Below are 10,402 nucleotides of genomic sequence, written 5' to 3'. Positions count from 1 at the left end.
TTGAGAAAGAAGGTGAGGTTGCCCTCTGTTGGTTCTATTAAAAAAACGCATGCCGGTCAATGCAACACTTAAATTTTTTAAAGGGAGGCATAGTATTCCAAAATAATTGTATTGTCTTTTATGACAATGCATTTTATTCTGTATTAAATTATATCAAGAAAACTATTAAATCACATTGTTCCCTCGCCGCGGTACTTGTGGAAAGCGCCTGCTCAGTGCTCATATCCGTTCTAGAGCTCGCCTAGTGTATCCGGTATGTGCACTCAAACCATTTCCGTATCCGTTCCAGACCGGTTACGCAAACTGGAAAGTTTGCAGATCATATTTGCTTTGGCAACGTATGTAAACGTATGTTTTCTCATGCCAATAAAGCTAATTTGAATGTAATTGAATGGTCAGTGAACTGATCCCAGTCCAATAGTACTAGTCAGATTGACCTCAACTAACTTAGCTGGAATAGTGTCCCTGTTCCTCCCCTGTTCTTATTGGCTGCTGCTGTCGTGACGGGTTCAGATCAGTGTTGCCATGCCCGCTTATTATAAGCAACTTTGGGCTTGTTTTTCTGTGTAGTTGCTTGAAAATATTGGTTGACAGGCATCAACCGATTTCTGGGCTTGTTTCTAAAGTGTAGTTGCTTATTTGGGCTTCTTTCCTAATGTTGTTGAAATCAGTGGTTCTTAAACATTTTCATGTCAAGGACAAGCCCATTAATATGTATTTGTCCTGCGTATCCGCATCTGAAAATATGTTATGCCAGGGACTCCCATACCAAATTTATGGTGTTAGAATGTTTCAAAAATATTTCACTTTTTTGTTTTTAAAATACCAGATCTACAAGCTTTCAACTCGTTGCTCATTGTGAGCTTGTCGATTGGCTATTTTCAAATAGCTGTTGAATATAGATTTAAATTGCTCATATGGTTTCTTTTGGGCTTGTTTTCCTAGACCTGGTTGCTTATTTGTCTCACACAATATGGCAACACTGGTTCAGATCAGCACCGGGTTGACCTTGTTCAACACACTACAGTTAGACCCGGGATAAACACAACACTATGACAACTCCAGATTTATCTGCCATGCCAATGATGCCAGAGTTGCCAGTGCCCTCGATGTCTGCATTACCAAGCCCGGGGTTCCGGCTATCAAAAGGTACCGTTTTTAAACGATATAACTTATTAGCCAAGGCTAGCTAGCCTAGTTTGTTTGAAGGCAGCTTATTGGTGTGTATATTAAGCTAATGAATGAATGTTCTGAGTAATAATGTACGACGACAGGCGTCTGCTTGTGGGAAATGGCGGTCGATCCATTAAACCATACCAGTCTGGTCAATTAAGCTCCAAAAAGCAATTGAGACGCTTTCCCCCTAAAGCTAAGTACTGTTACTTGGTCAGCTGCTAACCCAAACCGGCCAGCCATTCCTGTCAAATGCGGCCACGGGTTGTGTTACAACTCTGTCTCACATTTAAATGTCTTGCTCCACTCACCTTAAGTGGTTCTCAACCTTTTCAGGCCGTGAGCCCCCAAAATAATCATATTTGAACTGGGGACCCCCCATTTTGTTTGACATTGTTCCACAGATAAATATTGTGAAAATAGCAGAAAGAGGCACATTTTTTTGCCTCTTTATTTTATTATTTGACAATTTGGCCAATGTTTATAGTATAGTTTGTTTAATTTTGATGCAGTAATGGTCCTTTTTTTTTTTTTTTTTTTTAGGTATTCAAAATGTTAAGTGTCACTTCACTATCATCTGGGGACCCCCCTGTGGTTCCCGACCCACAGGTTGAGAACCACTGGTCTAAAGCCTAATCCGCCCAACAAGGTGTTTGCATTACATCTGCACAGCAATAATCCCTGACAACAAGGCGTCATGTGATTCACGTTTGACTTGGCAAACCACCACGGACCAGTCACGTAGCCTTTGGTCGGCTTGTGGTTTGATATCTTAACTCAAGATTAGAGATGCCAACTGGGTAGGGCCTATCAATAATCCATTTATAACCCATAGTCAACGTTTTTAGAGGAAAGCTTGCCAAACCAAAAATATGTCCTGTGTCTCACACACAGTGCGCTGTGTATGCTACAGTATGGTAAATCACGTGTGGATGTGCATATTCGTGACTTCCCCTCATGTGATGTCTGTGGCATTCTGACGATAGTGCTTCAGAAGGACAATAATTTAATTCTAATTCTCACATAACAGCACTGCAGAGTGGGAGAGTTTATTTAGACTGACAGTAGGAAATATGAGAAGTAGACAGCAGGAATGGGGTCTCTGGTGGGATTTGATCCAAGTAAGAAGGAGACCTCGGTCACAGTGTGAGTACTATTAGGACCTAAGTTTTGTCATGTAACAAACAATACCATTTCAAAATGCCTAGGTGTAATTTCTAGATTATCAATTAGTTAAACAGTTGGCAGCACAACAACTGACAAGCCAGTCCATATATGTAACTATGAAAGCATAACTAATTTGCTAATGAAAAGGGAGCAGGCTTTGAGTCTTGTATTTCAGTTAACGCATATTTTCATGGATTAAGAACCGAGCAGGAATTGACTAGTCTACTTATACATATTAGCTAGAGTAGGTCTGAGCTTTCATGGTTTGAAGCAACACGAGGCCTTCCATAGATCTTAATCTGTTTGAGCATCTAGGCCAATAGTTTAAATGTCGTTTTTTAATATTACTGTTTTACCATACCAGGCCATGGGTGACTTGACCAAGTAGTATTGGGGTTTTGCTGTAAAGATGAACTTATGTTGGTTTCATATTAAATGGCTTGGACTAGAGTCAGAAATGTCTGAACAAGGCAAGATTAAAGAACAAACTGGGTAGATACTTATGTCGTCAAACTTTTGGACTAATTCAGGATCTTAGTAATATTACAGGTCAAGGGTTACATATGATAATACTTTTGATAGTATTCATGTAACAAACACTCATAGTGTGTGCTACTCAAACAATGAGTTGAGTGTGCACCAGGTGGTTGGTCATTATGGGGCGGCTGTAGCTTAGTGGGTTGAAAGGCGGTCTCACTGGTCTGGTAATCAGAAGGTCACCGGTTTACCTCCCGGCCTGCCCATTAATGCATGTCAGAAGTGTCCCTGAGCAAGACACTTACCCCTTAATCAATCAATCAAACAAACAAACCTAAATACCTGAGCAACGCCCTGTGCTCAAGCACACTGATAGCATGACTCTACCTAGGATCTACTACCACCTAGATGGCATTCTGGTCAAATGTCACTGGTACAATGTCACTGAATGCAAATTTGGGACAGGTTGAGAGGCAGAATTTGAAACTCCTAAACCATGCTCGGTTATAGTGCTCTGGGGTAGTATGGGTACTGTAACATCAAAACTACTGTTTGATATATTCCAACATGTCTCTACAGATCAGTTAATAGTAGCAGTCCCAGTGGCGGTGGTGGCAGCTGTGGGCGGTTTCCTGGTCAGTCGGTACCTGAGCGGAAGCAGCTGTAAGAAGGGCCAGGTTAACACATGCATCAACAAAGACAGCCCCAAAGTGGTCCATAGCTTTGATATGGAGGACATCGGCACCAAAGCTGTCTACTGCCGCTGTTGGAAATCAAAGAAGGTCAGACCTGAGCAAAGTGTTCAACCTTGAATCCATAGGTGTCCGTGTCCATCTTATTTGTCTAAATGCCTCCCCTCATCAGTTCAGGCAGTGGTAGCACACATTTAAAGCCAGTAATCGACTGGTAACATTTTGGTGTCCTGTCGGAAAGGCACTGGTCTCAAATTGCGCTCCAGAAATCTCCCAACTCTGTTAACTTAATTGATTATAACATTTCTCCTGCAGCTGGAGTGGGAATGAAAGCATCTGATTTCCATAGCATAAGGATAATTGTTTTCTATGAACAAAACCGTTTCATAAGAACAAAGTTGGCGTAACAAAGATCATTTATAGTTTTTTACCTGCATGGAGCAACTACAATGCAGCATTTCCCTCCTTTAACGAATAGTTTGCGTTCGATGTGTGTGTGTGTCGTGAGGCTGTGAATGGAACGGAGGGTTAAGTTGGCAGTACCTTAAAAATAGTGTACTTGAGTGCAGTGGAGTATTTCTCTTTTTTTGCAAATGCATATTTCATCGTCTCACGTGCTACAGATGCCTCATGCGCGTACTATACCGGTAACATTCCGTCAAGCTTGGGAACGGAGACACCTAGAATTTCTCCATTGAGGAGATGTGTGAATGAATGACTATACACTAATGCTGGCAATTGTTTTTATCCAGCAATGTTATGGATTCCCTGTGGGAAAGGGGCTTCATATTACTGTCTGGCACCAAGTTCCAGGTAGCAGACATTTTTGGAGACAAAATACAGTTGAATTTTATTGTTCTAATAACCTCATATAGCGTATGCTTTCAAAGGCGTACAGTGCAAAACTTGATATAAAACCTTTAATTTTCCTATAATAAATTCCACTTTGCTGTAGAGGGTTCTCTGAGGGGAAAAGTGTTTAACCAAGGCCAATTCAACCAATCACTGTTGTAATGCACCCCCAGGTTACAAGTCACATCCATGAATGGATGTTGGGCAGTTGGTGAGGAAAATGTATCAGAAAAAGAATTGAGATGAAAATCTAATACACATTGCTCAGTGTTTTGTATACACAAGTGACTATGTATAATGTAATTTAAATGCTCTAGATTTAATTATATGTATTTTTCCATATTTTGTACAACTATGACACAATGTATCCTTAAAGGCATGTTGAACACCATGTTGATTTCGGTGTCATGACCAAACGTTAGTTAATGAGAACAAGTTACTGAGAAGTAACTTTTTTCCTTGCAGTTCCCATACTGTGACGGCGCCCATGCCAAGCACAACGATGAAACGGGCGACAACGTTGGACCACTCATCATTAAGAGGAAGGATGCCTAAACCAACCAACTAACCAGAGGGCTCTATCCTCCCTTGCTTCCTCCCATCCCCTCTTTCTTTGCTTCAGACCCAATCACTAAGTGTAACTGGTCACAATGCGATAATGATATAATCACTTAATAGTTCTTCATCCCAGAACCCATTTGTATACAATGCTGCATTTCTAATTCATTCAGAATGTGGGAGAGTCTGAAGTCTGAACTTGGAAAATGCTGAAAAATATAAATTTCCCCATACATTCCACACTTTTATTTAACTTTATCTTCAAAAATTAAGGTTCAAGGCGTGGAAAGTTGAGGAAGGTTTCTCAACAGAGTCGGATAAGTATTTGATTGAACAGTGGCATTCTGACCTACTTGGTATAAAGTTTTGTCTGATTATGCTGTCAGGTGAAAATGTGCCCTGTACATGCATCATACATTCATGTCTGACATATGTGTTCCCACCTCCTGTACAGAGCAGGTGGTTGAGAAATAATGAGGCAGGCAGGTATTTATCTCAATGAGTTCAGTTCTACGATCTATGATTACAATTTGAAGCATCACACTGTTTCAGACATTATGACATACTGTACACTATAATAGCCTCTCAGAAATCCCTTATGAATTTATTATTGTACTTAAAGTGCAAAAGCTGCTAAGCAAAACGGATGAAAAGGTTGCGGTCTTAATGAAAGCTGGATATTGCGCACATTTTCGGTTTAAAAGCAGTCACTGGGAGACACTGTCCTCTTGGCACTGGTTCTGTCTGCTTTTTGTGAATAGAATACTGTTATATTTAATCTGTAAAGTGTTCAAGCTAAATGTCTGCTGCTGATGTTTTGCTTTTCCATCAGAGTTACTTTTCTATTGCATATACTTTGTTGACTTGATGACAATGATTCATTGTTCTGTGTATTGTGAATTAAAGTTCTCATGAGATCTCATTACTTTTGCTATCGCCTCTTTTTAGTGTTTCCACTAAGACTTACATAAAGTCGGGCCAAAATACGGACTTGAGGACCAATAGGTAAAATCTAAATGGATACTTATATTTAAATGTGATTCAACTGGATTTCTTTTGCAACATTAAGTTGTAACTCGGGCAACAAATGCAAAAAGAACGGTGGAAAATGTGTTGGGATTACCCACGTGGTCAAGGGAAATGAGTAAACCCAGCAGGTTTAGCCCTGTTTGACCCCTGCAGAGGGTTCCAGGCTGTTCATTGTGAGGCCTTTTGGACTGCCTGCTCTGGAGGAGGTGGTGAGTAGGCCGTTATGCTGCAGTGTCCACCACCAGTGGCCATTTTAAGATGTGGCAGTATTTGTGGTGACCGCTAGAAGACGCTGTGTCTTCATAAATAGTCCAGACCAGACAGTGTATGCGATTATGGTGAGCCCCGCTCCCATAGTGACACACACACACGCACGATGCATCTGGCACGCAGCCAAAGACTGAGGACACTCACAAGAGGTGGACTGGACTCTATTATCCAGCTCTGAGGAGTCAACCCACCAGACAGGATGGTGCATTTCTAGAAGGGAGGGGAGACGGACCACAGCCCTCCACTGGCCTTGTCTAGACCAGGGGTTCTCAAATTGTGGCTCGGGACCCCCAGGTGGGACCCCACATTATTTTGAGGGGGTCCCCAGATGACAGTGAAGTGACAATTTAAGTAATCTTTATAATACCTTTTTTTTAAGCAAAGAAAAATACTTTCTGCATCAAAAGTCATCAACAAACTATACTGTAAAACTGGTCAAACATTGGCAAAATTGTCGAATAATATAAGAAAGGAAAAAAAATAGACCTACAAGCTCACAATGCCTCACGTTGAGGTGTTGTGAGCTTGTAGTTCTGCTATTTTCCACAATATTTATCTGTGGAACAGAGTCAAACACAATCTTACATTCCAAGTTCTTTTCAGGGTGGGGGGTCCGCAGTTAAAATATGATTATTTTGGGCGGTCACGGCCTGAAAAGGTTAAGAACCACTCTGGACTCTAGACCAACCGACCGACTATAAGCACTCTCTGACAATACTGTCTGCCTGCCAGAGATGGGCAGTATTTCTTTGATATGCATTTGAAATATCATATGGAGCCTAATTATGCTACTGTTTGTGGGATTCGTATTTGGACGGTGTGAGAAAATCAAGAAAATGTGACGTTTGATGTGTAGTTGGGCTACTTACTAGAGTAGTAGCCCATGCGTTAAATTTAAGACGGTGTGTTCTTATTGGCCCATTAAAAAAAGTTACGAATTTTGAAACGGTGAAGATTTTATTTTTAATGAAATGCTATATGTATAAATAAAAATAATAGATGTATTTATCACACATAAGCTACACGCTACACAATACAATACACACCTGGTTCACTACATAAAGTAGGATATAGCCTACATTTTGAAGTATAGTCTACTATTCGATATTATTATTCAACATTATCTATCTATGCAGTTAAACGGCCAATATATTTTGTTCAACATATAATATAAATATATGTATTCAGTTTTGTCCATTACTATTTACTTACTTTACTAGGCTATTTAATGGTTAACATCATACTTGTTTATAGCACTTTTATAGACTATTAATTATACTTAATTATTATTATTTTTTTTATTGATGTTTTCTTTCATTTATTTTTTTGTTTTGTACTTATCCATGTGCAACTCTGAGATTGCACATGACATTGATCCTTGCGGGTCCATTTGGTTGCATCCCTCTGCTCTGAGTTTAATCAATTAATTAAATGAATTGATCTGACTGTGTATATCAAGATGAAATGCTAATGTGTCAGTACAGCACAGGAAGGCTGTCAGTGAGGACATGGGGTCGGGGGGGTTGCATGTTATTTCAGTAGCAAAGAGAGAGTCCACTTCGTATTTTGAGCGACGCCCCCAAATTCCGCTGTGTGTGTTTGCATACCCTCCTCCGCGGGGAAAAGCGGGGACGGAGAGAGGTGGAAGAAACAGGAGGTCCGCCGTCCATATGCGTCTAGATCCACACGAATAGTTCCGAGACTTCTGCTGATGGGAGAGTTGGGACACATTTAAAGGTAAGAAAACGCGTTTTTGAGGCGATCGCGTGTGGATTCGGTGTTTGTCTAGCGGTCGCTTTCTTTCCCCGCGCGGAGAGAGAGAGAGAGACGTGTCGCAACGACCACTCGGACTGTGGTCAGCTCTCGCCACCATCGCGTTGGTCGCACCGCGTTCTTCTTAGGTAACGGCTAATTATGTGGAACGATTAATCGATCCGTTGCGTTAGGAAGCGAGCGATCGGCCGTCGTTTCACTATAGTATACGTAAACTCTATTAATCGCTTTAACAGTTTTTCAACAAACGCGAACAAGGACTGTTGCCTAGTCCTTTTTTTTTTAACCCAGCAACCGCATCGTTGCGCACCTCGTCGCCCTCGTCGATACCAGACAAAAGACAACCTATTTTTTTATGGTCTCTGATCTGTCCTTTTCCTCGACTATGCTTTTGTTATGGCTGGCACACATAATAACAGCAGTCGTCAAAATGTATTTGAAAAGCGCGCTCCACATTTGACCTGCGCATATGCGCATATCTTTGCATATTGTTGTCGCTCTGTTATTGATTGCATTGATATACCGTGAAATTCTTAAAGGGATACTGCCACTTGTATGCGGAAATCATGGGCAAAGCATGCAATGTGATATGTACGCTTGTTAATGTCTGTCCTGGGACTTGTGGAATATTCTAAACATTGAACATATTTACATTTTATTTACCATTTATTTCAAAGAGAAACATTGTTAACATTCTATCATGGGTAAAGCTTAAGGGAAACATTTGTCAGTCCCCTTTTCCTCTCTTTCTATTTTCCTCCCTCCAACATTTCTATTCTTAACCTTCCTCTCTCTCTCCATCCCCCATTCATTTCCAGCTCTCCAGGACTCTGAAGCTGCTGCGGAGAATGGGAATAGGGACACAGGCCAAGGCTTGCCATTTTGGCTGAAGTAACAGCAGGACGGTTGTCAACCCCACATCGGCTTCAATCCCCATTTCCCTTACCTCTCCACACACACACATACACTGATACGCACGCGTGCACGTTCACTGCTATGTCCACTGCTGTAGACATCGCTGGGCCTTCCTCCCCAGACCAGGCCCATAGCAGTGCTAAAATCCCCAACGAGCCACTGAGACCAAGCCTGAAGCGCTCCACTCACCCATACACCCTGTCTCACTACATCTCCACCCCCTCCACAGCCATGGACGTCGCAGGCCTCATCCAGCCCTCCCCAGCCCAGCAGCGTTCCACCCAGTCTGGGCACAACAAGCCCCGCCGGGCCCCCTCCTGGCCTGACATGTGGGAGTCCCCCAGTGGGCTCCACCTGGCCCACGCCGCGGAGCTGTTAATGCGGGCAGGGTTGCTGGCTCTTACCCCGACCACAGAACAGGCCACACTCGGGCCTCAGAGCAGCCAGCCGGCCAGAGGGGAGGTCGGGGAAGTGAAGGGGGAGAGGGCTGACGCGGAGGGGAGCGGCTCTGGGCCTGACGAGGAGGAAGACGACTCCCTGGGTTGTGGGACCGAGTTCCAACCTTTCCTCGGAGCCTGGTTCCCCTTCAGCCCTGCCCTGTTCCCACTGGCAGGCTTCCAGATGGGGGGAGGCCGCTGGAGGAACACAGTCATGGGAGGCGAGGGGATAGAGGGGCTGGTGGCCGAGGGCTACTCCCCTGGGTCCCTGGCCGGGGGCGGCGGAGGGAGAAGGAAGAGAAAGAGGTGTGGCGAGTGTGTGCCGTGTCGGCGCCAAAGGAACTGCGACCAGTGCAGCAGCTGCCGCAATCGCAAGAGGGGACACCAGATCTGTAAATACAGGAAGTGCGAGGAGCTGAAGAGGAAGCCGGGAGGCCCTGGGTTCGAGGGCAGGGTCCCCGGGTATGATCTGAGGGGATCCGACTTTACATTGGGTCTGGCGCAGGAGAGGAGCAGTGGAGCCCTAGATGGATAGTGACATATGTGACAGCAACACTTTTTCAGAGGGGTTCCCAATTGGATTGATTTGCTAAGGACCTGTAGTTTTGAACGTACAGGAGGCCGTGTTTTAAAATGCTCGGAACATGGCACAAAGATCATCTGATCTGACGTCAAAATTGAGGAGCTGCAGCTCTGAGAATATTCACACTCGCTCCCATCCTTTCATTTGACAATCAGTGGCTCAGACAGGAGAGAAAGAGAAAAACCAATGTGTGTCAACACTTAGGCGATGACAAAATGTAAATATACTGTAAATAATCTGGAAAAACATAATGTCTTTTTTTAACATCCCTTTCCAGTTTGGATGTATTGTGTTTCAACTTAAAAAAAGAAAAGTAAAAAAAAAAGAAGAGCCAAACAATTGTTTTTCAATGGGGAGTTTTGATTCTGTTGTTCTGACGTCACTGCATCACTAAGAGATGAATGAGTTAAGCATAAGCTAAATTATTTCATGTGCAACTCGTACTGTATAGCTCTGTTTGCCCTTTTGAAATAAAA

The 10,402-nt window shown here is 42.9% G+C and overlaps 2 protein-coding genes across 2 annotated transcripts; both read left to right on the top strand.

The window, feature by feature from the left end:
- Positions 1-982: 982 nt before the first annotated feature.
- On the top strand, positions 983-5,841 carry LOC311033702 (CDGSH iron-sulfur domain-containing protein 1). The gene is made up of 3 exons (XM_084041314.1): positions 983-1,149; positions 3,397-3,599; positions 4,827-5,841. Exons 1-3 carry the CDS (start codon positions 1,053-1,055, stop codon positions 4,914-4,916), a joined length of 390 nt encoding a protein of 129 aa, XP_083897440.1. The 5' UTR covers positions 983-1,052; the 3' UTR covers positions 4,917-5,841.
- Positions 5,842-7,815: 1,974 nt separating this feature from the next.
- cxxc5b (CXXC finger protein 5b) lies at positions 7,816-10,402 on the top strand. Its single transcript, XM_084041207.1, has 2 exons — positions 7,816-7,955; positions 8,810-10,402. The coding sequence occupies exon 2, from the start codon at positions 8,988-8,990 to the stop codon at positions 9,876-9,878; it is 891 nt and encodes a 296-aa protein (XP_083897333.1). The 5' UTR covers positions 7,816-7,955; positions 8,810-8,987; the 3' UTR covers positions 9,879-10,402.

The sequence above is a fragment of the Gymnoscopelus microlampas genome (genome assembly GCF_963454915.1).
Source record: "Gymnoscopelus microlampas genome assembly, chromosome: 18".
NCBI lineage: Eukaryota > Metazoa > Chordata > Actinopteri > Myctophiformes > Myctophidae > Gymnoscopelus > Gymnoscopelus microlampas.
The sequence above is the reverse complement of the archived record's forward strand: the minus strand, read 5'-3'. Positions and strand labels throughout refer to the sequence as shown.